At 39.1% G+C, this 26763-nt stretch overlaps 2 protein-coding genes, 1 long non-coding RNA gene and 1 pseudogene across 8 annotated transcripts; 1 reads left to right on the forward strand and 3 right to left on the reverse strand.

Moving 5' to 3' along the window:
- LOC125889923 (gastrula zinc finger protein XlCGF57.1-like) lies at window positions 1-18341 on the reverse strand. 5 transcript variants are annotated; one of them, XM_049578224.1, is made up of 3 exons: window positions 18072-18341; window positions 4343-4819; window positions 1-1376 (listed from the first exon to the last, which is right to left on the reverse strand). In XM_049578224.1, exons 1-3 carry the CDS (start codon window positions 18241-18243, stop codon window positions 274-276), a joined length of 1752 nt encoding a protein of 583 aa, XP_049434181.1. In that variant the 5' UTR covers window positions 18244-18341; the 3' UTR covers window positions 1-273. The 5 variants fall into 5 exon arrangements, with proteins under 5 accessions (XP_049434181.1, XP_049434180.1, XP_049434178.1 ...); XM_049578223.1 differs by lacking the exon at window positions 18072-18341 and adding an exon at window positions 4964-5482; XM_049578221.1 differs by lacking the exon at window positions 4343-4819 and having other exon boundaries at window positions 1-1859.
- Window positions 1425-24404, forward strand: LOC125889935 (uncharacterized). 2 transcript variants are annotated; one of them, XR_007449493.1, is made up of 3 exons: window positions 1425-1502; window positions 17589-17755; window positions 24231-24404. It is a non-coding gene; the product is annotated as an uncharacterized LOC125889935 (long non-coding RNA). The 2 variants fall into 2 exon arrangements; XR_007449494.1 differs by lacking the exon at window positions 1425-1502 and adding an exon at window positions 4345-4468.
- On the reverse strand, window positions 2485-24223 carry LOC125889928 (gastrula zinc finger protein XlCGF57.1-like; annotated as a pseudogene).
- On the reverse strand, window positions 15551-26686 carry LOC125889924 (gastrula zinc finger protein XlCGF57.1-like). The gene is made up of 3 exons (XM_049578225.1): window positions 24550-26686; window positions 24368-24405; window positions 15551-17895 (listed from the first exon to the last, which is right to left on the reverse strand). The coding sequence occupies exons 1-3, from the start codon at window positions 24719-24721 to the stop codon at window positions 16357-16359; spliced, it is 1749 nt and encodes a 582-aa protein (XP_049434182.1). The 5' UTR covers window positions 24722-26686; the 3' UTR covers window positions 15551-16356.
- Between the last annotated feature and the right edge of the window lie 77 nt (window positions 26687-26763).

Raw genomic sequence — 26763 nt, forward strand, 5'->3', positions numbered from 1 at the left:
ATGTGTTTTCACACTTTATATCATCACATGAAGAAGACAAAAACACCTTGATGAAGGAACAGTAACGTGACTTATTGTGTTCCTAATATTTCTGTAAGACCACTTCTATTTTAATATATACTTCCACCAATATAAAGAGGAAACTTTGGTTATTTTCTCTGCACTTAACTGAAATGTTTTTGCAGTATTTTGAGGTAAATAATTTAAATAAAACATATTAGCAGGGGTAGAACTTGAAACAGGTAACCCACCTGTGTGGGTTTCAACAGAAAACTACTTGTCTGTGTGCACATTTTTACGATGCCCTTTCAGTTCAGTCGCTGTGACAAATCTTTTCCCACAGGTCTTGCAAAGGTGCGGCTTTTCACCAGTGTGGGCTCTCCTCGTGTGGTCTGTCAAGTGACTACTACACCTGAAAATTTTCTCACATATATCACAAGCATATGGCTTTTCACCAGTGTGTGTTCTCATGTGGACCAACAAACTACTACTAAATCCAAAACCCTTTCCACAGGTTTTGCAAGTATATGGCTTTTCACCAGTGTGTGTTCTCATGTGGACCAACAATCTACTACTAAGTCCAAAACCCTTTCCACAGGTCTTGCAAGTATATGGCTTCTCACCAGTGTGTGATCTCATGTGGGCCATTAAATTATTGTTAGATCCAAAACCCTTTCCACAGGTTTTGCAAGTATATGGCTTCTCACCAGTGTGTGTTCTCATATGGACAATCAAACTACTATTTAATCCAAAACCCTTTCCACAGGTTTTGCAAGTATATGGCTTCTCACCAGTGTGTGTTCTCATGTGGACCAACAGGTTACTGTTACATCCAAAACCTTTTCCACAGATTTTACAAGTATATGGCGTCTCACCAGTGTGTGCTCTCATGTGGACTGACAAGGACCTTTTATGTCTGAACTCTTTTCCACATGTTTTGCAAGAATAAGGCGTTTCACCTGAGTGGATTCTTGTGTGGCTAATTAAGTCTTGACTATATGTGAAATGTTTGCCGCATGTTTGGCAAGTATACGGCTTCTCACCTGTATGGATTCTCATATGTCTATTCAATCGTGACATGACACAGAATTCTTTCCCACACGTCTTGCAAACATACAACTCACCTGTGTGGAGTCTCATGTGGGCCAACAAGGATGATTTAAGTCTGAAAACTATTCCACATGTTTTGCAAATATACGGCTTCTCACCTGAGTGGATTCTCATGTGATCGATTAAGTATTGATTTCGTGCAAAACCTTTCCCACATAATTTGCAAAACAACGGCTTCTCACTTGAGTGGACTCTCAGGTGTCTCTCCAGTGATGACTTACACTGGAAATCTTTCCCACATGTGTCACATTTTAAAGACTTTTTACCTGTGCGAGAATTGCAGCGACTTCTGCTTTTATGATGTCTTTCCTTTGGTTCTGCTTCTGCATCTCTAGTTGGTCCTGAGTCTCCATGCTTGCCTCCTTTCTGCTCTTTGCTCTCAGCCTCATGAGGTTTGTGAAAGAGGACCTGGTGGTCACTGTGTGCTTCTGATACTACAGAACTTATAACTGGCATGTTGGCGACAGACTCTTTCTCTGCTTCACCAAAAGTATCATCAGAGTTCAGAGTCTGATCTTCACCGTGGTCACTTTCCTCATGAGTAGGAGTCAACATAAAGGTATCAGCCTCCTCCTTCAGTTCAAGCTGCTCTCCCTGCTGACTGGTGCAGAGTTCCTCCTGTTCCTCTTTAATCTGTGGAGGCTCTGGGTCCTCTTGGTCCAGACTGGGGATCCTCTCCTGAATACAGAGCTGCTGGTCTGTGAGCGCCGCCTCCTCCTCCTCCTTACACACATGTTGCTGTGGGAGCTCTGGAGAGACAAAGAACATGAGGGATAAGATACTACTGTGATTGTAGAGATGCGAGCAAATTAATGCCACAATAAATGAAAATGGATTATTTATAAATGGAGGTCCTCCATTTGTTGTCATTAAAATTAGTAGGTTTTACATACCTATCCTGTGTAACTTTATTTCAGGTTTCCAAACGACGTCCAACAGTCTGCGCTGACGGTTGATCTCTTCCTCGTACTCGACGATAGTTTTTGTAAAAACTCCGAATATTTCTTCAGCAGCAGCACTTAGTCTCTCTTTGACAAACTCTCTCAAATACTCTACTGAAGACATTGTTGTTTAATTACTAATCAAATCATTATCGGCGCTTCTATGAAACTACCGTCCGCAAGCTACATCAACACACACACATGCAGCTAACGCTTCCGGTGCTTGTGTTGTTTACTTCCGCTGGATGTCACACTGAGAAGTTCCGAAAGTGGAAATGAGCTCCTTTTTCATTCCGCTTTCACTTGAAGTTTTTTTTTAATTGATTGTGCACACGTTCATTCACAAAAAGAAACGTAGACAGACAACAAAAAAGAAAAAAATAATAGACAAGAAAAAAAATCACATTTTATAAAGTCAGAGTTTGTGTTATATGCACATATTATAATCACTTAGTAACTTGAAGGTCTTCAATGCTTTTTTGTTTTTGACATTGGATAAAATGGTGACATATTGTTGGAACACATTAATAAAGTGCAGGAAAGTTGGTTTGGTTTCTGACCACTTTTATTACAAATTAAGAGTTTTCCAAAAATAATAAAAATTGTATATTATACGTGTTATTTTTAATCTTGACTAAAATATAGCGTTACATCAGACATATTTATCTGAACATTTATCTGAAATGTCTTTATTATAAAGATGGCAGCATCAATCCAAAACATTCTGGTATATATACACAAGAACAAAAAAAGAAAAGAGAAATACTCTCTTTTTACAGTCCACAGAAATCACATTTATAATGAAAATCCAGGCTGAATCTTTCAAACACAAACTTTACTTTGTAAATTCTTTGTAATTTACTGAAAGATACTTCATTAATCTTGTTATTTGTATGGTATTTATCACACATTTTCCATTTGTTTTCACTTTATATCACCACATGAAGAAGACAAAAACACCTTGATGAAGGAACAGTAACATGACTTATTGTGTTCCTAATATTTCTGTAAGACCACTTCAATTTTAATATATACTTCCACCAATATAAAGAGGAACCTTTGATTATTGTCTCTGCACTTAACTGAAATGTTTTTGCAGTATTTTGAGGTAAATAATTTAAATAAAACATATTAGCAGGGGTAGAACTTGAAACAGGTAACCTACCTGTGTGGGTTTCAACAGAAAACTACTTGTCTGTGTGCACATTTTTATGTCCTTTCAGTTCAGTCGCTGTGACAAATCTTTTTCCACAGGTTTTGCAAAGATGCAGCTTTTCACCAGTGTGAGCTCTCCTCATGTGGTCTGTCAAAAGTTACCACTACAACTGAATATTTTCTCACATATTTCACAAGTGTATGGTTTCTCACCTGTGTGGATTGTCATATGTCTTTCCAATTGTGACATGACACAGAATATTTTCCCACAGGTTTGCAAGCCTACGGCTTCTCACCTGTGTGTGTTCTCATGTGGAACAACAAACTACTTTTAAACCTGAAACTTTTCCCACAGGAGTTGCAAGTACATGGCTTCTCACCTGTGTGTGATCTCATGTGGGCCATTAAATTATTGTTACATCTAAAACCCTTTCCACAGGTTTTGCAAGTATATGGCTTCTCACCAGTGTGTGTTCTCATGTGGGCTGACAAATTACTGTTACATCCAAAACCTTTTCCACAGGTTGTACACGTATAAGGCTTTTCACCTGTGTGTGTTCTCATGTGGACCAACAAACTACTGCTACATCCAAAACCTTTTCCACAGGTTTTACAAGTATATGGCTTCTCACCTGTGTGTGTTCTCGTATGGACCAACAAAGTACTGCTTTGTCCAAAACCCTTTCCACAGGTGTTACAAGTATATGGCCTCTCACCTGTGTGTGTTCTCACGTGGACCAATAAATTACCATTACATCCAAAACCTTTTCCACAGATGTTACAAGTGTAAGGCTTCTCACCTGTGTGTGATCTCATGTGGATCAACAAACCACTGTTACATCCAAAACCTTTTCCACAGATTTTGCAAGTGTGCGGCTTCTCACCTGTGTGTGTTCTCATGTGGGCCAAATAGGCATTACTAAATCTGAAATTTTCTCCACATGTTTTGCAAGTGTATGGCTTCTCACCTGAGTGGCATTTCATGTGGCCGGTCAACTGAGAATTCTGCTTGAAACCTCTCCCACATTGTTTGCACGTAAACAGCTTCTCACCTGTGTGGACTCTCAGGTGTCTCTCCAGTGATGATTTATACTGGAAATCTTTCCCACATGTGTCACATTTTAAAGACTTTTTACCTGTGCGAGAATTGCAGCGACTTCTGCTTTTATGGTGTCTTTCCTTTGGTTCTGCCTCTGCATTTCTAGTTGGTCCTGAGTCTCCATGCTTGCCTCCTTTCTGCTCTTTGCTCTCAGCCTCATGAGGTTTGTGAAAGAGGACCTGGTGGTCACTGTGTGCTTCTGAAACCACAGAACTTATAACTGGCATGTTGTCTTCAGAATCTTTCTCTACTTCACCAAAAGTATCATCAGAGTCCAGAGTTTGATCTTCACTGGGGCCACTTTCCTCATGAGTTGGAGTCAATATAAAGGTATCAGCCTCCTCCTTCAGTTCAAGCTGCTCCCCCTGCTGACTGGTGCAGAGTTCCTCCTGTTCCTCTTTAATCTGTGGAGACTCTGGGTCCTCTTGGTCCAGACTGGAGGTCCTCTCCTGAATACAGAGCTGCTGGTCTGTGAGAAACTCCTCCACCTTACACACATGTTGCTGTGGGAGCTCTGGAGAGACAAAGAACATGAGGGATAAGATACTACTGTGATTGTAGAGATGCGAGCAAATTAATGTCACTATAAATGAAATTGGATTATCTATAAATAGAAATCCTCCGTTTGTTGCCATTAAAATTAGTAGGTTTTACATACCTATCCTGTGTAACTTTATTTCAGGTTCCAAAACGACGTCCAACAGTCTGCGCTGACGGTTGATCTCTTCCTCGTACTCGACGATAGTTTTTGTAAAAACTCCGAATATTTCTTCAGCAGCAGCACTTAGTCTCTCTTTGACAAACTCTCTCAAATACTCTACTGAAGACATTGTTGTTTAATTACAAATTAAATCATTATCGGCGCTTCTATGATACTACTGTCTGCCAACTGCTTCAACACACACATGCAGCTAACGCTTCCGCCGCTTGTGTTGTTTACTTCCGCTGGATGTCACATTGAGAAGTTCCGACAGTGGAAATGAGCTCGTTTTTCATTCCGCTTTCACTTAATTTTTTTTAAATTCATTGTGCACAAATTCATTTATAAAAAGAAACGTAGATAGACAACAAAAATGAAAAATTAAGAAGACAAGAAAAAAAATCACATTTTTTTTTTGAAAGGTCTGGCTGGGCCGACTCTCACTTTACGATTGGTGAAAAAACCAAAACGCCCCGGCTGCTTGTAATTCTTTCAACCAATCACAATCGTTCTGGGCGGTGCCACAGCAAGGGTGCGCCTGCAAATTGCCGGGGGGAAACAGGTTTTGGTGTAACACGCCCACAAAAATATCGCCCACACGACGCGAACCATGGCAGAAAAATGGCTACATCCCCGCAAGACCAAACACTGCAAAAGTTAGTAAAGGACGGGGGATCCGAGAAGATGGCGGCGATGAGCCCTTTAAGACGTCTCCTGTTAATGTTGACTCCAATTGCAAATTTACGCCTGAACAGAAACCAAATCAAAATAAGCTCGTTAATTAAGTTATTGACTAAAGGCAAGATACAGTTTGAAGCTATAGCTGCGTATCTAAGACGCCAAACTCGGAAAAGAAAACTCCGGTGGTGAAACAACTTGGTGAGTTTGCTTCCAGCAAAAATCTGCAAACAAAAATGAGCGGCCAAGGGAAAAAGGGAGATAAAAGAAAAGGCATGGATCCGAGCACACCCAAAAGTAAGTCAAGTAAACACAATTATGCAGAACAAACGGCAGAGATGAGCATGGATTGTGCACATGATGGTGAAACAGAGCTCATCCCTCTACAAGATACCCCCGTTAACAGCCCGGCCGCCAAGAAAGTTTTCAGCGGGAAACCGGAGTCCTCCATGTATGACCTGCAAATGACCATCCTGAATACGATAAACGACAGAGCGGATGAACTGGCACAAATGATCAACAGCAACGCTTCAGACATCAAAGATCTGAAAGATTCTCTGGAGTTTGCCCACGGAGAAATTAGTGACATCAAAACAGAAAATGCTGTGCTGAAAAAACAATGTGAGAAACATCAGATGGAAATAAAGTCACTGCAGGAGCAAGTCACAGAGGCTGAACGGTATAAGAGAAGATGGTGTCTTCGGCTTTATGGTGTGCCTGAGCAGGACAACGAGGATGTGAAACACAGAGTTTTGGACATCTGTCTGAAGATCGTACCTGGCAACCAGAGCTGCAGACGGGATAGATGTGGCTCACGGGCTGGGAAGACGTGACGGCAACAAGACACGGGGGATCATCATACTCTTCGCCTTCTGCGCAGTAAGAGATGAGATTTGGAGAAGGGCGAAAAACAACACCTACCTACGAGAGAAAAAGCTTCGCTTCGGAGAAGATTTGACCAAAGAGGATAAAGAGAAAAGAGCGGCTCTGTGGTCAGTCATTGAAAGAGCACGCAACAACGGGATCAAAGCATATTTCGTTGGAGTTAAAGCTTATGTGGATGGAAAAGAAGTCCGGCGTACAGCTGAGAGTTAAATACTCTAAAGAAGAGCTGCTTGCAGACATTTACATGTCCTGACTGTTACCTCGTTTTTTAATAAGCGTTTATATGAGGTAAGCACCTTAAGTTGACTGTAAAGTTCAACAGTCCAAAGAAAAGCTGCTGGCAGTCATTCACGTTACCTGTTCAGACTGTTATCAGGCATCTATTTAAAAATGATTTATATACGGTAAGCACCTTCATAAAGTTGAATATAAAATGTATCTGTTATAGCCTGTGTAAGGTTTCAGTATAACACAGGAGTCTTTATAAATGGTTGACGTTTTTCTGAGGATTTTTCTGTGCAAGTTTTCTATACAAGGTTTATTCTGGATTTAGTTTTATTATCTGTAAACACAAGGGGTCTGCGAAATACTGTGAAAAGAAAAGCTTTTTTTCCTATTTTCTAAGGAGGTAAAAGCAGTTTTTTTTTTCAATAAAGTCATTCTTGTTCAGAGGATGAATCATTTTGGAAGAACCAATGGGGCAATGACTTATGGCTATCTCATGGATCCAAAAAATCAGCAGGTGTTGCTATTTTAAAGGACAACTTTAAAGGTAAAGTGTTGGAAAAAAATCTGATGAAAAAGGACACTGGATATTTTTGTTGATAGAAATCCACGCTCATTTTGCTTGGGAACATTTACGGATACAACTCGGACTCTCTAAACTGTTCCTTATTGGAGGAGATAGAAGACATTATTAATTCCTTCACCAACAAATACCCTTCAATTAAGACTCTTTTGGGAGGAGACTTCAACATGGTGTGGTCTCAGCACTTGGACAGGCATCCTTCAAGATCCAAAGATGGAGATAACAATCTCATTCAATTTTGCACTGATCAAACATGATGGACATATGGAGATATCGTAATCCGACCAAGCTACAATACACTTGGAGCAACAAAAATCTTTGTCTTTTTTCCCAAATTTACTTTTGGCTCATTTCCAAAGATATTGAAAAACAGGTTACAAAGGTAAAAATCTGCCCAGCTATAATGACTGATCATAAAGCAGTTTTACTCAAATTGAACTTTTCTCAACAAGGCAACAAAAGGGTTTTTAATCATTGGAAATGTAATAGTACATTATTAGATAATAAGGAATTTACTGAAGTGATAAAAATCTCATTGAACAGCACTGGAAACAGGCTGTCTCTAATAGTGTATATGGGAAATACTGGGAATTGCTCAAATATGAAATTAGAAAATATGCAATTAGTTTTAGTAAGGAGTTAGCTAAAAAGAAAAGAGCAAAAATAGAATATTCAATTAAAAGTATATCAGACATAACATCAAATATAACAGAAGATGACAATCTACCTCCTCAATTAGATCACCTTCAACAGGAATTGAATAAAATTTATAGGGAAAGAGCAAAATGGGCTTTTGTAAGATCCTGATTAAAATGGATTGCAGAAGGAGAAAAAAAATAGCAAATATTTTTTTGGTATAGAAAAACGAAACATAGAGAGAAACTCATTATCCAAATTAAAAATAGAAAACTCTACAACTGAGGATTATAATGTCATTTCAAAGTTTGTCTCCAATTTCTATACAAATTTATATAAAACAGATACAGTCAGGTCCATAATTATTTGGACAATGATACAGTTGTCGTCATTTTGGCTCTGAATGAAAAAGAGGTAGAGCCTGCACACTTACTCCATGCCACAAACTTTAATGAACAACGTTTCGATCCTAGAGGGATCTTCGTCAGGTCCGAATGTTGGAAAATGAAAACCACACCTCTATTTGTAACGTTGTGTGCAACAGGTGTGATTAATCACCCCAATATCATCTGGGGTTATTTTTTTTAAAAAACATCGACCAGAAAAAGTAAACATCAAATTCAATCCAGGGTAACAATTCAGTACAAATACATCAAAAACACTCTAAGAATTTATATATATTATAAAATTCCATCAGAAAAAAGGGGGGACCTACAATTCAAAAAAACATCGAATCATGAGCAGCAATCATATTAAGTGGATTATATTCAATTAATCAGCGTGGGCTAATTAGTCTCTTCAACAGAATAACATTAAAGATAGCAAATCGTCACAGTTAAACAAATAATCCGAAATACATCTTAGCAGTAAAACCTCATCTCATGTATTTAAATAGACCTCATCAATGGGAGGAAAAAAAAAATCAAATGATTAAACTCACAGATCCTGAACATCAAAAATAGTGTTCACAATCATGTCCCAGTAGTCTACTGGGACATGTAAACCGACGAAACCATATAGAACAATATAGGAATATACAAAACATAAAAAATAAGAAATAAGAAGAATATGTTAATTCAACACTCAGTTAGGCCTAATGGATTTAAAGAAAGTGTTTGATCTCATATTCTTGATTCAAACCACTAAGGGAAAGAGTCTGGAGGGTGAAGATATAAAAACACTCTCTTTTCAATAGGAGGGTGTTCAGATCACCTCCTCTTCTTGGGGGAAAGCTGAAGTGTTTGGGGCACCATCATCTGCTCAGATTCAACTAAATGCTTCAAAACTCATTGGACGATGCTTCACAGTGCAGTTGGACAATGACCTGAAGCATACTGCAAAAGCAACCAAAGACATTTTTAAGGCAAAGAAGTGGAATGTTCTGCAATGGCCAAGTCATATCATCTGACCTGAATCCAATTGAGCATGCGTTTCTCTTGCTGAAGCCAAAACTGAGGGCAAAACACCCAAAACACAAGCAGGAAGTGCAGACGGCTGCAGTAAAGGGCTGGCAGAGCATCACCAGGGAAGAAACCCAACATCTGATGATGCCTATGTGTCCAACACTTCAGGCAGTCATTGACTGCAAAGGATTTGCAACCAAGTATTAAAACTGACTGTTTAATTGATGATTATGTTAGTTTGTCCAAATACTTATGAGCCCTTAAAGTTGGGGGACTGTGTGAAGAAATGGTTGTAATTCCTACACGGTTCATACTACATTTTTGAAAAAAGCCTTAAATGAAAGCTGAGAGTCTGCACTTTAAGCAGGTATTCATTGTTTCATTTAAAACCCATTGTGGTGGTGTACAGAGCCAAAATGACGACAACTGTATCATTGTCCAAATAATTATGGACCTGACTGTATATGTATTGACAATACTAACATACTCAACTCTATAAAAGATGTAAAAAAAAAAAAAACAGTAAACAAAAACTTTAAAGACGAATGTGATAAAAAAATATCTATTGAAGAAATAAAATGGGCAATTAAAATCCTTAAACCTAATAAATCACCAGGTAATGATGGCCTTACAGCCGAATTCTATCAAGCATTTTCCAATGAAGTTTCAAAATTCCTCCTCGCAGTATACAATGAAGCCTTCAGTAATGAGGAATTGCCACACTCAATGAAACAGGGTCTAATAACATTAATACCCAAACCAAATAAAGACCCTCTAATTACTGATAATTGGCGTGGTATTACATTACTAAACAATGGTTATAAAATCCTTGCCTCTGTTCTGGTCAAACGGATGAAAAGCGGAATGAATGAAATTATTCATGAATCTCAAAGTGGTTTCATGCCTCGACGTCACATTTCAAACAATATTAGATTAGTATTAGATTTGGTCAATCATAGCAGCTTAATCTCTGGTGACCCAGTTATTCTTTTCCTGGACTTTCAAAAGGCCTTCGACACGATTAGTCATAAATTTATATTTGATACTCTGTCTTTTTTTGATTTTGGTAATTTCTTCATTAAAGCAATCAAAACACTTTACAAACATAATAATAGGTCTGTTAAACTTGCTTATGGAACATCCCACAGATTCAGTGTAAACAAAGGTGTCAGACAGGGCTGCCCGGCCTCGCCGTGTATCTTCTTGCTTGTTACTCAAGTACTAAATTATTTAATATTACAAAATCCCTTGAAAGGAATTGATGTTTTGGTAAAGAAATAAAAATTTCACAACTAGCTGATGATACTACCTTGTTCTTAGAAAGTGAGAAAGAAGTTCCTCAGGCACTATCTGTCATATCTAAATTCTCAGAAGTATCAGGTTTAAATCTTAATCTAAAAAAGTGTGAAATTCTATCCCTAAATAACATAAAGCTTACTGAAATATATGGTATTCCTGTTAAAAACACTGTAACTTGGGGCATCGGTGGCTTAGAGCAGGTAGAGCAGGCGCCCCATGTACAAGGCTGTTGCCGCAGCGGCCCGGGTTCAAGTCCAGCCTGTGGCCCTTTGCTGCATGTCATCCCCTCTCTCTCTCCCTCTTTCACACTTAACTGTCCTGTCCATTAAAGGCAAAAAAATGCCCCAAAAATATCTTATAAAAAAAAAAACCACTGTAACCTATCTTGGAATTAAAATTTCCAAAGATCCCAAAGAAACTTTAAATATGAATTTGCTCCCTGTAATTGAAACGATAAAGAAGAAGTTCAATTGCTGGTCAGCCAGAGATTTATCTATATATGGTAGAGTTTTGTTAAGCAAAGCAGAAGGAATGTCAAGAGCTGCTTATATTTTTTCTTCCCTAGATGTATCCAATTCCATTTGCTCCCAACTTGACAAAATACTTTTTAAATTCTTATGGAAGAATAAACCAAATAAAATTAAAAGAACTGTTCTTTCTAACCCCTTAGCTGAGGGAGGTCTTGATGTTTTGACATTTACAGTATTTAATCAGACAATAAAAATCAACTGGATTAAAAGATTCATTAAAAAGCCAAATAACGTGGAATATTTTCCCTAATCATTTATTCAATATAGTTGGTGGTCTGAACTTTTTATTACTATGTCCTTACTCTGTTGGAAAACTACCTGTGAAATTAGCTAACTTTCATCAACAAGTTTTGTTGTCTTGGAATCTTCTTTTTAAACACAATTATTCCCCTCACAATTGTATTCTTTGGAACAACTCTTATGTATTACACAGAAACAAAACACTGTTCTTACATAATTGGTTTGTGAACAACATAATCACTGTGAATAATTTGTTGAATGCAAATGGTGAAATGTATACATATGAGATTTTCTCAGAGATATACGGGATCCACACCTCTCGTCGAGAGTTTGACATTGTTATCAAGTCTATACCTAATAGCATTGTGTCTTTAGCACAAAACATACACATTGATGTTTCTATTTTAAGAGATCGTCCTCTTACTATTAGAGGGATCCACATCGCTGATAAGAAATGCACAAATGCTTTCATTAGAAGCCAACTTGAAAATGTCACTACTCCTTTATTTAAATACCGGTGGATGTATCTAAACATGAAAATGCGGAACGCTGTCTTTCTATTACCTCATAAGTATATAATTTCAAACAAAATTAAAGAGTAATTATTTAAGATTGTTCATAGATACTATCCCACAAAAGCAAACATATGTAAATTCTTCCCAAATCTAACTAACAAATGTACTTTTTGTGGTTGTGAGGAGGAAACCATTGAACATGTATTTTTAGATTGTTTTCATGTTACTTCCTTTTATTTACAAAAATATTTATCCAAAGTTTTGAAAAAACATATTATACTAAGTAAATCTGATATACTATTCATAGTTAATAATTCTACTTTGTCCTCTGATGAAACATACATCATAAATTTAATTAACATCCTAGCTAAATATTACATATATAAAATGATATGGCATAAAAAAAATACCCTCCTTTAAAAATTTTGAAAATATAGACCTGAAAACGTATATCCATACTATTGAAAACTTAAAACTTAAAACCAATAAGTTAAGTAAAACTAGTGAAAGGATGTGTTGAAAACTGCTACACAACCGGAGGTGGTAGGGCGGGACTTCAGCGGGGGGCTCGTTCCGCCCAATGAGAGGCTGATCTATGCAGCGAACTTCCGCCCACTCAGACTAGAGTTTGTGTTACGTATATGCAGTGGTCAATTGTTAATTTTTAACAAGGGGGATGCAATGTAGCTTTGATTTTTTTGCGTGCACACATCATCAAATTTGACAGTACAGATGTGCAAAATTAATCAAGATAAAGAAAAATGGCATGATCTATACCTGCTGCCTTTAAAAAACGCAAATAATGTAATAGTATTGCTATTGCAATACAAACAAAAAACATTTTAGAGTATAAATAAGAGTAGTTCTGAAATAGCTGTGAAAATTAGTCTAGGAGTCACCCTTATCCAATAGTTATAATTTCTCCTTACCTGTGAAGCCTTGGGCTGATAATTGGTGCTGATGTCAGGTCCCTGTCCTGACACCTGCCTGGTTTCTCCCTTTTACCTCTTCTATCTATTGCAATAATATAGATAATAAATGTGCAAAGCAAAATTCAAAAATAGAATTAAGAATAGTAGTGGTGACATAGCTGTGGAAATTAATGGAAGTCACTTTCATGCTATAGATATTTTCTCTCAGCCAGTTATAATCTCTTCTCACCTGTGGGGACCCTGTATGATCATCCTTGCTGGCCTCTGGTCCACTGTCTCCTCCCTGACCCTGCTCTTTCTATTGTGGCAATAAAGATTAAAAAAAATATGTGCAAAGCAATAGTGAGCACAAGTTCTGCACAGAAATTAAGGAGGAAGGGGTTTATTCCTAGCATGAAACTAGCTAGCAAGTAATTTAACATAGGTAACCATAGCATTAGTATTCTTGTTAACTAGCTTAATGTGGCAGTATGAGGGCTTTAAAGGGTTATTACAAAGATTTAACCTTATGAAATTTGAAAAGAAAACTGGCAACGCCACCCTGGGAATTTCACCCCAGGAGTTTTAAATAAATATAAATAGTAATGGCACGGCGCACAGGTAATTTATACAAGGAAGAGCAAGAGATGTGGTTAAAAGTTTAACAAATATTACCACATTTATTTAATTGCTGGTCACAAAATAAGTTAAGAATGATTTAAAAGAACTAAATTGTTACACCCTACTCCAGTGGCTGAGGCTTACCAACAGTGAGGGGCAAACTGGGGGAAGGAAGTCCAAAATAAATGAAGAGCACCCCACTCTACATAACACTCACACAGTAATGGTGAAGTGCAAAGAAACCAAAACCAGGATCACACAACACACAAAGGGAAACCACCACCTGGAACCCCGCCACCACCGTTGGCTCTCAGCAATTATCTTGACGTCCAGAGAGTTCAGCCACAGGTCCCGATTGGCGGACGTCCTCCCAGTGAGGAGAAAGACGAGGAGGCTCTGCACTGCTCCGTGCTAACCGGAGCATCTGTGGTGCGCCGGTGATGCATTCAGGCTGGTGATGCTGGTCTTTTAAGTGCCTATGGCGAACAACAAAGATAAGCGATGACATGAGCAGTCATTGTTGAGAGAAACTTTGATTTTCGCACCTAAGGACTGATTAGTAAGTTATACCAACGGTAAATGGCAACTTGAGGCATTGAAGTTCGAGAGCCAGTGAGGGATTGCCTTCACGTAAAGTGGAAAATGCTGCTTAATCAAGTTTGTGGGGAAAGTAGCCAGCGTCAACTAGCGCTAATTAGCTAGTGCTAACACCTGAGAATGGCTATACCATATCCCTACCATATCCCTACAGCTACCTGCATCCATGACACCTACCTCCATGTCTGGGAAAAGAGGTAAGGACAGAGGAAGATTAAGGGCCTGCAAGGTGGACTGCAATCTCTTTGCCCTCATACGTAACAACGAACCTGCTGTTGGTGCAGAGATGGAAGTCAGCGCCATGGGCCTACACTCTTATACGCGTCCTCAAAATCTTGACCCTGAATGCGTGCCACTACCTGACTCCAAGTCAAGCAGTCCCGCAGTGAAGAAAGCGAAACTTGAGCCAACTGGCTGTTGATGGAGAAAATAGATGAAAGAGCTGATGGTCTGGAAAAGAAGGCTGATGCGCTGGAGAAATTGACTCAACATAATGCAGCAAGTATTGACGCTTTGAAAGAAAACGTAGAGTTCCTCTTCAAAGAAATTCAAGACATGAAAAAAGATGTAACCACTGTGAAGACGGTAACTATTGACCATGAGAGGAGAATCTCTGAGTTAGAGGACAAGGTGAATGATGCTGAACGTTACCGGAGACGCTGGAATCTGAGGCTTTACGGACTTCCAGAGCGAGAAGGAGAAGACGTCAAGCAGCGGGTGATGGACATCTGCCGGGCAATTGCTCCAGAGGTCGGGGACCCTTTCCATCTCCACATCGACGTCAGCCACCAGGTAGGAATGAGGACCAGAGACAAGGTACGACCAGTCATCACACGTTTCATCTCCAGAGCAACTGAAGAGATGGTATGGAAAAGTGCCAAGAACTCAGACTATCATGTCCAGAAAACTTAGATTTGGAGAAGATCTGACTACAAGAGATAAAGAGACTAGAATCAAACTTTGGCCCCACATTGAGGAAAACGTGCAAGGAGGGGAAAAAGGCCTTCTCTTGGGGGGTCAAGTCCATAATTGACAGGAAAGAGCTGTGGTATGAGACCTGTCCAGGGTGTACCCTGCCTCTCGCCCGATGTCAGCTGGGATAGGCTCCAGCCCCCCCGCGACCCTCAAGAGGATGAAGCGGTTAGAAGATGAATGAATGAATGAATTTTTTGGGGCATTTTTACCCTTTAATGGATAGGACAGACAAGCATGAAGGGGGGACAGAGAGAGAGGGAGTGACATATAGCAAAGGCCCACAGGCTGGAGTTGAGCCCGGACCGCTGCAGCAACAGCCTTGTACATGGGGCGCCTGCTCTACCACTAAGCCACAGACGCCCCGTGACTTTTTTGTTTTTGACATTGGATAAGATGGTGACATATTGTTGAACGCATTAATAAAGTGCAGGAAAGTTTGGTTTCTGATCACTTTTTATTACGAATTAAGAGTTTTCCAAAAATAATAAAAGTTGTATATTACACGTTATTTTTAATCTTCTCTAAAATATAGCGTTACATCAGACATATTTATCTGAACATTTATCTGAAATGTCTTTATTATAAAGATGGCAGCATCAATCCAAAACATTCTGGTATATATACACAAGAACAAAAAAAGAAAAGAGAAATACTCTCTTTTTACAGTCCACAGAAATCACATTTATAATGAAAATCCAGGCTGAATCTTTCAAACACAAACTTTACTGTGTAAATTCTTTGTAATTTATTGAAAGATACTTCCTTAATTTTGTTATTTGTACAGTATTTATCACACATTTTCCATGTGTTTTCACACTTAATATCATCACATGAAGAAGACAAAAACACCTTGATGAAGGAACAGTAACATGACTTACTGTGTTCCTAATATTTTTGTTAGAACACTTCTATTTTAATATATACTTCCACCAATATAAAGAGGAAAGTTTGGTTATTGTCTCTGCACTTAACTGAAATGTTTTTGCAGTATTCTGAGGTAAATAATTTAAATAAAACATATTAGCAGGGGTAGAACTTGAAACAGGTAACCTACCTGTGTGGGTTTCAACAGAAATGTACTTGTCTGTGTGCACATTTTTATGCCCTTTAGTTTTTGGACTGTCAAAAGTTACTACTATACCTGAATATTTTCTCTCACATTTCACAAGTGTATGGTTTCTCACCTGTGTGGATTGTCATATGTCTTTCCAATTGTGACATGACACAAAATATTTTCCCACAGGTTTGCAAGCCTACGGCTTCTCACCTGTGTGTATTCTCATGTGGACCAACAAACTACTTTTAAACCTGAAACTTTTCCCACAGGAATTGCAAGTGTATGGCTTCTCACCAGTGTGTATTCTCCTGTGGACCAACAAACTACTTTTAAACCTGAAAATTTTCCCACAGGATTCGCAAGTATATGGCTTTTCACCAGTGTGTGATCTCATGTGGGCCATTAAATTATTGTTACGTCCAAAACCCTTTCCACAGGTTTTGCAAGTAAAAGGCTTCTCACCTGTGTGTGATCTCACGTGGACCAACAAACTACCGTTACATCCAAAACTTTTTCCACAGATTTTACAAGTGTAAGGCTTCTCACCTGTGTGTGTTCTCATGTGGGCCAACATACTACTGCTTTGTACAAAACCTTTTCCACAGGTTTTACAAGTATATGGCTTCTCACCTGTGTGTGTTCTCACGTGAGCCAACAAATTACCGTTACATCCAAAACCTTTTCCACAGATTTTACAAGTAAAAGGCTTCTCACCTGTGTGTGTTCTCACGTGGACCAACAAACTACCGTTACATCCAAAACCTTTTCCACAGATTTTACAAGTGTAAGGCTTCTCACCTGTGTGTGTTCTCATGTGGACCAACAAAGTATTGCTTTGTCCAAAACCCTTTCCACAGATTTTACAAGTATAAGGCTTCTCACCTGTGTGTGTTCTCATGTGGACCAACAAATTACTGCTTTGTCCAAAACCCTTTCCACAGATTTTACAAGTATAAGGCTTCTCACCTGTGTGTGTTCTCATGTGGACCAACAAACTACTGCTTTGTCCAAAACCCTTTCCACAGATTTTACAAGTATAAGGCTTCTCACCTGTGTGTGTTCTCATGTGAACCAAATAGGCATTACTAAATTTGAAATTTTCTCCACATGTTTTGCAAGTGTATGGCTTCTCACCTGAGTGGCATTTCATGTGGCCGGTCAACTGAGAATTCTGCTTGAAACCTCTCCCACATTGTTTGCACGTAAACAGCTTTTCACCTGTGTGGACTCTCAGGTGTCTCTCCAGTGATGACTTATACTGGAAATCTTTCCCACATGTGTCACATTTTAAAGACTTTTTACCTGTGCGAGAACTGCAGCGACTTCTGCTTTTATGGTGTCTTTCCTTTAGTTCTGCTTCTGCATTTCTAGTTGGTCCTGAGTCTCCATGCTTGCCTCCTTTCTGCTCTTTCCTCTCAGCCTCATGAGGATTGTGAAAGAGGACCTGGTGGTCACTGTGTGCTTCTGATACTACAGAGCTTATAACTGGCATGTTGGCGACAGACTCTTTTTCTGCTTCACCAAAAGTATCATCAGAGTCCAGAGGTTGATCTTCACTGTGGTCACTTTCCTCATGAGTTGGAGTCAATATAAAGGTATCAGCCTCCTCCTTCAGTTCAAGCTGACTGGTGCAGAGTTCCTCCTGTTCCTCTTTAATCTGTGCGAGCTCTGGGTCCTCTTGGTCCAGAGTGGGGATCCTCTCCTGAATACAGAGCTGCTGGTCAGTGAGAGCCTCCTCCTCCTTACACACATGTTGCTGTGGGAGCTCTGGAGAGACAAAGAACATGAGGGATAAGATACTACTGTGATTGTAGAGATGCGAGCAAATTAACGCCACTATAAATGAAATTGGATTATCTATAAATAGAAGTCCTCCGTTTGTTGTCATTAAAATTAGTAGGTTTTACATACCTATCCTGTGTAACTTTATTTCAGGTTTCAAAACGACGTCCAACAGTCTGCGCTGACGGTTGATCTCTTCCTCGTACTCGACGATAGTTTTTGTAAAAACTCCGAATATTTCTTCAGCAGCAGCACTTAGTCTCTCTTTGACAAACTCTCTCAAATACTCTACTGAAGACATTGTTGTTTAATTACTAATAAAGTAATTATACGCAAAAATGATTACGCATCGATTTATATATCGTCTTCCCGCTTTTTGAAGAACACAGACATGCAGCTAACGCTTTTATTGTTTACTTCCGGTTATGTCACACTGAAGGTCCGGTAGCAGAAGTGAGCTCGTCTTGTCGTTCCGTTCTCATTAAACACAAAATATATTTATCTTTTAATTTCTCAGGGGAAATTTGGTTATTTTCTATTAACCACTAGGTCTAAATTTAACTGTTGTCTTTTCGGAGCATTTAACAGACAATAACTTAAAATAAAAGCATATTTGCTGGGGTAGGAGACTTTATCATAGGTAAGTCAATGCAGGAACACATTGTAAAATTACTCACCACATTCAATGTGTTAGTCAATATATTAAGTTAGTGTACTGCAGTATCAGCAAAACATAATTTAACGTATTGCACGTGAAAGATTTTATACATATGACTGAAGTTATTATGTGTAAATAGCATTTATGTAGGTGCTGGCTGATGTGGGGCCATTTTTTAAACAGTTCTCATACAAATGGATAGTTTAAAGGAGCTATATGTAAGAAATCTAAAGCAAATAGTCATAAATTCCTCCTAATATGTCACAGAGACTAAGGAATAATGTTCATATAACATACTGATCTCACCGACAACAATATACAGCCAGAATATTCGCATTTAAAAAAATATTTTACGGTCTGCAAATCATGTTTATGTTTTAAATTTGTGTTTTGGCTTGTTGCGCCACCCACCGCCATCTACCAGTCACACAGTCAGTAGAGTCTCAGTATCAGTTACAGTTACAACTGAGCTACAGCAACACAGCAAGCAGCATTAGCAGTGTCCCAGTACATGGCATTAGCAGTCTCTTCAGCTGTATCCTGGCAGCGTGTTAGCAGCAGAGAAGCCAGACTTGCTCGAATGGTCCAGTCGGCTGGAAAACCGAAGATCACGGATTTGGCATAGTATTTTGAATTTCAGTGCAGTAACCGTTTTGGCCACATTCTTACATACAGCACCTTTAACAAAGCATTATATCTAAATGGCTCATTATAACATTTTGGATATAAAATCCTGATCAGCTCAGTATTCAAATAAATGCATCAGACATAAAAAAGACCGTATTTGTACATGTTCTTGAACAGATAACCTACTCCATACAACTTCAAAAAAGACTGAGGAGAAAAACGGTGGAGAAAATGTTGTGTTTAACTAGCCAATGACAGAGCTCATGTAATTATTGCATGTACCAAATGTAACATCCTACTTTAAATCAGGAAAATTAGCCTCAACTTTTTAAACCTCCTCTATTAATCCTGACCAAAGCCCCAACTCTATTCACAGAAATGCAGCCCCAAACCTGCAAGGAACCTCCACCATGCCTCACTGTTGCCTGCAGACACTCATTGTTGTAGCTCTCTTCAGCCCTTCGACGAAGAAAACTGCCAAATATTTCAAATTTTGACCCATCAGTCCAGAGTTTAGTTTAGTTTAGTTTAGTTTAGTTTATTTGAAAGGGACAATGCACATTAATAAACATTGTGTAAAAAAACAAAACAACACACATGTAAATGCACTCGAATTAGCTTAAAAAGCTAGTTTTCATCGATTGTCCCTTTGCCAATTTGTACAAGGCAACCTTTAAAAAGAACAACAATGGGATCATCAGAGCACTTAGTGCCATTTTTCTGCACCCCAGTTCTTCTGTTTTCATGCATAATTGAGTTGCTTGGCCTTGTTTACACGTCGGAGGTTTGGCTTCTTCTAGACTTCCAGACTTCTAAGGACAACAGATGGATGTATCTGGGTCCTACTGGTTTCTACGAGTTCTGAGCTGATGGCACTGCTGGACATTCTTCGCTTTCAAAGGGAAGTAAGCATAACATGTCTTTTATCTACTGCACTAAGTTCCTTGGCTGACTACTGCATCTACGGTCCTCAACATTTCTTTATGCTTCTTCAAAAAACCTTGACCAACACATCTTGAAACCCCAGTCTGCTTTGAAATCTTTGCCTGGGAGAGACCTCGCTGATGCAGTACAACTACCTTGTGTCTTGTTGCTGTGCTCAGTCTTGTCATGGTGTATGACGTGTGACATAAAACTGTCTTCCACAACCTCACCTTGGTAACAGACTTTGGCTGTTCCTCACCCAGTTTTAAGCCTCCTACACAGTAGGGCCGTAACAGTAGATGTATTTGTGTCGAACCGTTCGGTACGCGACTTTCGGTTTGGCACGACCCTGTACCGAATTATTGGGCGCAGGATATTATTTTATTCTGTTCCAGTCAATGACTGTGTTATAACCTTCATATTAAATTGATGATCATCAGCACCTGTCTGGTACAATTGGGTAATCATACACCTGACTATGATCCTACAAAATCCCTGACTTTGTGCAAATGCACCTGGAAGAATTGATCCTGTTTCGAAAGCAAAGAGTGGTCACACCAAATATTGACTTGATTTCGACTTTTCTTCTGTTTGCCATGCCCTGTAGGCCTCCTTCTCCAGCCTGACGGCTCCCTTCACCTCTGGTGTCCACCACCGGGTTCGGGGATTACTGCCGCGACTGGCCCCAGCAACCTTGCATCCACAGCTCACAACAGCCACCTCGACAATGGCAGAGAGGAACAAAGCCCATTTGGACTCAATGTCCCCCTCCGCCCTCGGGACGCGGTCGAAGCTCTCCCAGAGGTGGGAGTTGAAGATCATCTTGACCGGTTCTTTTGCCAGGTGTTCCCAGCAGACCCTCACTGCTCGTGTAGGCCTGCCAGGTCTGTGCGGCGTCCTCCCCTGCATCTCATCCAACTCACCACCAGGTGGTGATCAGTTGACAGCTCTGCTCCTCTCTTCACATGAGTGTCCAGAATATACGGCCGCAGGTCAAATGATACGACTACAAAGTCAATCATTGACCTGCGCCCTAGGCTGTCCTGGTGCCACGTGCACCGATGGACATCCTTATGTTCAAACATGGTGTTTGTTATGGCCAAACTGCGATCCGCACAGAAGTCCAATAACTGAACACCGCTCGGGTTCAGATCAGGCAAGCCATTCCTCCCAGTCATGCCCCTCCAGGTTCTACTGTCATTGCCCACGTGAGCGTTGAAGTCCCCCAGCAGAACAATGGAATCCCCGGTCGGGGCATTATCCAGCACCCATCCCAGGGACTCCAAAAAGGACGGGTACTCTGAACTGGTGTTCGGCGCATAAGCGCAGACAACAGTCAGGACCCGTTCCCCAACCCGAAGGCGCAGGGAAGCAACCCTTTCATCTACCAGGGTAAACCCTAACGTACAGGCAGAGAGTCTGGGGGCTATCAGAAAGCCCACCCCGGCCCTCCGCCTCTCACCCGGAGTAACTCCAGCAAAGAAGAGAGTACAACCCCTCTCAAGGACTTGGGTTCCAGAGCCGGAACTATGTGTCGAGGTTAGGCCGACTATATCTAGCCGGTAACGATCAACCTCTTCCACAAGCTCCGTCTCCTTTCCCGCCAGAGAGGTGACATTCCAGGAGACAGGAAATATTGACGCACGAAGTCCAGCTCTAGGAATAAGTAGGAAATCAGGAGAACTTTAGATTTTCAGGAAATATGACCCAAGCGTGTTCACACACACACACACACATATGCACATGAATGAGCAGATGCCCATTATAAAAGCATTTGAAGGGTGATTGCTGTTTCGCTGTTTCACTGTTTAGCTGTGTAGACTAGTATACTGTTGTATGGTGAGTTCTGCGTATGCCAAGTATATTGTTTCTCACCCTTGTGGATTCTCATGTGGCTCATCATTGCTCAAGTTTTACAGAATCTTTTCTCAAAGGTCTTGCAAGGTCTTGCTTCCGGTGCTTGTGTTGTTTACTTCCGCTGGATGTCACACTGAGAAGTTCCGACAGTGGAAAGGTTTTTTTATTCATTGTGCACAAGTTCATTTATAAAAAGAAACTTAGACAGACAACAAAAAAGTAGACAAGAAAAAAAATCACATTTTATAAAGTCAGAATTTGTGTTATATGCATCATATTATAATCACTTAATAACTTGAAGGTCTTCAATGCTTTTTTGTTCTTGACATTGGATAAGATGGTGACATATTGTTGAACGCATTAATAAAGTGCAGGAAAGTTTGGTTTCTGATCACTTTTTATTACGAATTAAGAGTTTTCCAAAAAATAATAAAAGTTGTATATTATTACATTTATCTGAAATGTCTTTATTATAAAGATGGCAGCATCGATCCAAAACATTCTGGTATATATATATATATATATATATATATATATATATATATATATATATATACACACATATACACACACACACACACACACACACACACACACACACACACACTCTCTTTTTACAGTCCACAGAAATCACATTTATAATGAAAATCCAGGCTGAATCTTTCAAACACAAACTTTACTGTGTAAATTCTTTGTAATTTATTGAAAGATACTTCCTTAATCTTATTTGTACAGTATTTACCACACATTTCCCATGTGTTTTCACACTTAATATCATCACATGAAGAAGACAAAAACACCTTGATGAAGGGACAGTAACATGACTTATTGTGTTCCTAATATTTTTGTTAGAGCACTTCTATTTTAATCAATATAACGAGGAAACTTTGGTTATTTTCTCTGCACTTAACTGAAATGTTTTTGCAGTATTCTGAGGTAAATAATTTAACTAAAACATATTAGCAGGGGTAGAACTTGAAACAGGTAACCCACCTGTGTGGGTTTCAACAGAAATTTACTTGTCTGTGTGCACATTTTTATGCCCTTTAGTTCAGTTGATGTGACAAATCTTTTCCCACAGGTCTTGCAAAGATGCAGCTTTTCACCAGTGTGAGCTCTCCTCATGTGGACTGTCAAAAGTTACCACTACAACTGAACATTTTCTCACATATTTCACAAGTGTATGGTTTCTCACCTGTGTGGATTGTCATATGTCTTTCCAATTGTGACATGACACAGAATATTTTCCCACAGGTTTGCAAGCCTTCGGTTTCTCACCTGTGTGTGTTCTCATGTGGACCAACAAACTACTGCTTTGTCCAAAACCCTTTCCACAGATTTTACAAGTATATGGCTTCTCACCTGTGTGTGTTCTCACGTGAACCAACAAATTACCATTACATCCAAAACCTTTTCCACAGATTTTACAAGTATAAGGCTTCTCACCTGTGTGTGTTCTTATGTGGACCAACAAACCACTGTTACATCCAAAACCTTTTCCACAGATTTTACAAGTATAAGGCTTCTCACCTGTGTGTGTTCTTATGTGGACCAACAAACCACTGTTACATCCAAAACCTTTTCCACAGATTTTACAAGTATATGGCTTCTCACCTGTGTGTGTTCTCATGTGAACCGACAAATTACCGTTATAACCAAAACCTTTTCCACAGATTTTACAAGTATAAGGCTTCTCACCTGTGTGTGTTCTCATGTGGGCCAAATAGGCATTACTAAATCTGAAATTTTCTCCACATGTTTTGCAAGTGTATGGCTTCTCACCTGAGTGGCATTTCATGTGGCCGGTCAACTGAGAATTCTGCTTGAAACCTCTCCCACATTGTTTGCACGTAAACAGCTTCTCACCTGTGTGGACTCTCAGGTGTCTCTCCAGTGATGACTTACACTGGAAATCTTTCCCACATGTGTCACATTTTAAAGACTTTTTACCTGTGCGAGAATTGCAGCGACTTCTGCTTTTATGGTGTCTTTCCTTTAGTTCTGCTTCTGCATTTCTAGTTGGTCCTGAGTCTCCATGCTTGCCTCCTTTCTGCTCTTTGCTCTCAGCCTCATGAGGATTGTGAAAGAGGACCTGGTGGTCACTGTGTGTTTCTGATACTACAGAGCTTATAACTGGCATGTTGGCGACAGACTCTTTTTCTGCTTCACCAAAAGTGGCTTCACTGTGGTCACTTTCCTCATGAGTTGGAGTCAATATAAAGGTATCAGCCTCCTCCTTCAGTTCAAGCTGACTAGTGCAGAGTTCCTCCTGTTCCTCTTTAATCTGTGCGGGCTCTGGGTCCTCTTGGTCCAGAGTGGGGATCCTCTCCTGAATACAGAGCTGCTGGTCAGTGAGAGCCTCCTCCTCCTCCTTACACACATGTTGCTGTGGGAGCTCTGGAGAGACAAAGAACATGAGGGATAAGATACTACTGTGATTATAGAGATGCGAGCAAATTAACGCCACTATAAATGAAATTGGATTATCTATAAATAGAAGTCCTCCGTTTGTTGTCATTAAAATTAGTAGGTTTTACATACCTATCCTGTGTAACTTTATTTCAGGTTTCAAAACGACGTCCAACAGTCTGCGCTGACGGTTGATCTCTTCCTCGTACTCGACGATAGTTTTTGTAAAAACTCCGAATATTTCTTCAGCAGCAGCACTTAGTTTCTCTTTGACAAACTCTCTCAAATACTCTACTGAAGACATTGTTGTTTAATTAGTATTTAACTAATTAATTTCACCTTCCAGCTTGTTTTGACTACTTCCGCTGGATGTTACACTGTGAAGATCCGGTATCGGAAGTGAGTATCTGCTCCGTTTGTGGTTCCGCCTTTCGGTTGTACACCTAGTGACAATGAGACAAGGGAAATAAAAGAAACAATATTTTTCCTATCCAGTCCTACCGAAAGCCGAATAAGTGTCATTTAAAATTTTGAATGACATCTATCCAATCCCTTCTTACATGAATGATTTTATTTTTCCTCCAGCGTGAGCCTGCACAGGAATTTTGGCTTGTGTTTCAGAGTTGGCTTCAATATAAAGATTGATTGATACACACTTTAAATGTGATATCGATTAAAGCTGGAGTAATTACTCAAGAGAAAAAATTTGAGTATCTTAATAAACAATTTGATTCTGCTGGGCAAACACTTTATTCATAGATGTAAATATCTATAAATTAATGGAAGAGTGGACTCAAGTTGTACATCATTCTCTCGTTCGCTCCTTTAACTGTCTTTGTCTGTAGACTGAGGCAGCCTGTGGATACATTTCATTTCACGTTTAATTTAAGCTGAATTCCTATAAGAAGAGGCATGTTTGGCTTCACCTGTAATTTTCCGAGAAACTCCTCTTTTTTTTCCCTTTTTTTCAATGAATAATTATTATAATCATCATTTTAAACTGTCAACATACATAGTATCAAAAGAAAACAACAGAATAACATACATACAGAAAAAGCATCATGGACAAAAACAAATAAAATAGCACTAAACAGAAAAAAGACAACAGAAACTGAACAGATCTAACATTAAATATTTAAGTAGAAATAAAGACTCGTGTTTATGACAGTAGGTTTACTTAAAAAGTTTAAAGATATTGCATACATTCATTGTTTTGATTACAATTAAGCCAACATGCAACTATGACTAGGACAAAACTGAATCAAAAGTATCAGTTTATTTTTAACTATTGTTTCCATTGGTAAATAACAAATTTAGAAATGGCTCCTACAATCATCTTGTTGACATGCATAGGTGCCGGAGCAAACAGGAATGATGCTCTGCCATGTTTTTTCTCCAAGTGAGGAAATAAAATATTGCAGTTCAGATAATATGGATGAAATTCACATAGGCCTACAATTATTATTATTATTATTATTATTATTATTATTATTGTTATTTATTTTTTTTGTGCATGAAGATCCAACCATCACTATTGTCATCCAAGAATGACAACAGATCCAAACCGGGAATCCACAAACCACTGGGTGACATCACCGTAGGTACATCCATTATTTTTTACAGACTATGGCACACATTATTATTTATTGCCTCGAATTGCAATTTCAGTATGTAATTAAATTATTATTCTTAACATCTGTCTGTAGAAAAATAAATACTGTTGTAGAAGGTATAGTAAAAATCAACACCTTAATACCAAAAAATACGGTATACCGCTCAGTAAACCGCTCATGACATATGACATTCTCCAATTACTGTCACCACGTTCCCCCTTACTTATCGTCATCATTACCTTCACTTAGTGGTAATCTGTGTTGAGATAGTTAATGTTGAGAGCATTTTTAGCTTCAGCTTGCCCATGAAGGGTTGATGTAGCAGATTAGCAAATTCCTAATGTTCCTGATGTTAGCCAAAGTAGTCAGGTTAAACTACTTTCAAAATAGACTGAAAAAGTAGTTACAAAAAACAGGTTTGTGCAGGGCAGTTTTACTGCAGTCGTGTGTGGGCAGCTCTACAATATCACTGAAAATATTTTTTTTTCTTAAAAACACATGTAATTAAAATATACAGTTTCAAAACATAGCAGAAATATCTGTGTCTGTCAACTTTGGTAAAACATTATTTACATTAATGAATTCTCCCAGTTTTATATTTGAGGATAAAATAAGCTATTTATATCTGTCGGCTGTTTTAGGAGAGATTCAGTTTGACACTTTGTCCAGTGTACAAGCCTCGTCACATAGTAACACTGCAGGAATGCATGAAGGTTTGATCTGACTGATATTT

Source organism: Epinephelus fuscoguttatus, linkage group LG6 (assembly GCF_011397635.1).
Source record: "Epinephelus fuscoguttatus linkage group LG6, E.fuscoguttatus.final_Chr_v1".
Classification (NCBI taxonomy): domain Eukaryota; kingdom Metazoa; phylum Chordata; class Actinopteri; order Perciformes; family Serranidae; genus Epinephelus; species Epinephelus fuscoguttatus.

What these genes read in the sequence shown, in the direction of transcription:
- LOC125889923 (XM_049578221.1), bottom strand. Translation starts at nt 18,243, where the DNA reads ATGTCTTCAGTAGAGTATTTGAGAGAGTTTGTCAAAGAGAGACTAAGT. An exon ending in AATAAAGTTACACAGGATAG is followed by an intron (nt 1,860 to 18,071) that starts GTATGTAAAACC and finishes TTGTCTCTCCAG; the next exon opens with AGCTCCCACAGCAACATGTG.
- LOC125889924 (XM_049578225.1), bottom strand. Translation starts at nt 24,721, where the DNA reads ATGTCTTCAGTAGAGTATTTGAGAGAGTTTGTCAAAGAGAAACTAAGT. An exon ending in AATAAAGTTACACAGGATAG is followed by an intron (nt 24,406 to 24,549) that starts GTATGTAAAACC and finishes TTGTCTCTCCAG; the next exon opens with AGCTCCCACAGCAACATGTG. An exon ending in TGTGTAAGGAGGAGGAGGAG is followed by an intron (nt 17,896 to 24,367) that starts GCTCTCACTGAC and finishes TGTAAGGAGGAG; the next exon opens with GAGGCTCTCACTGACCAGCA.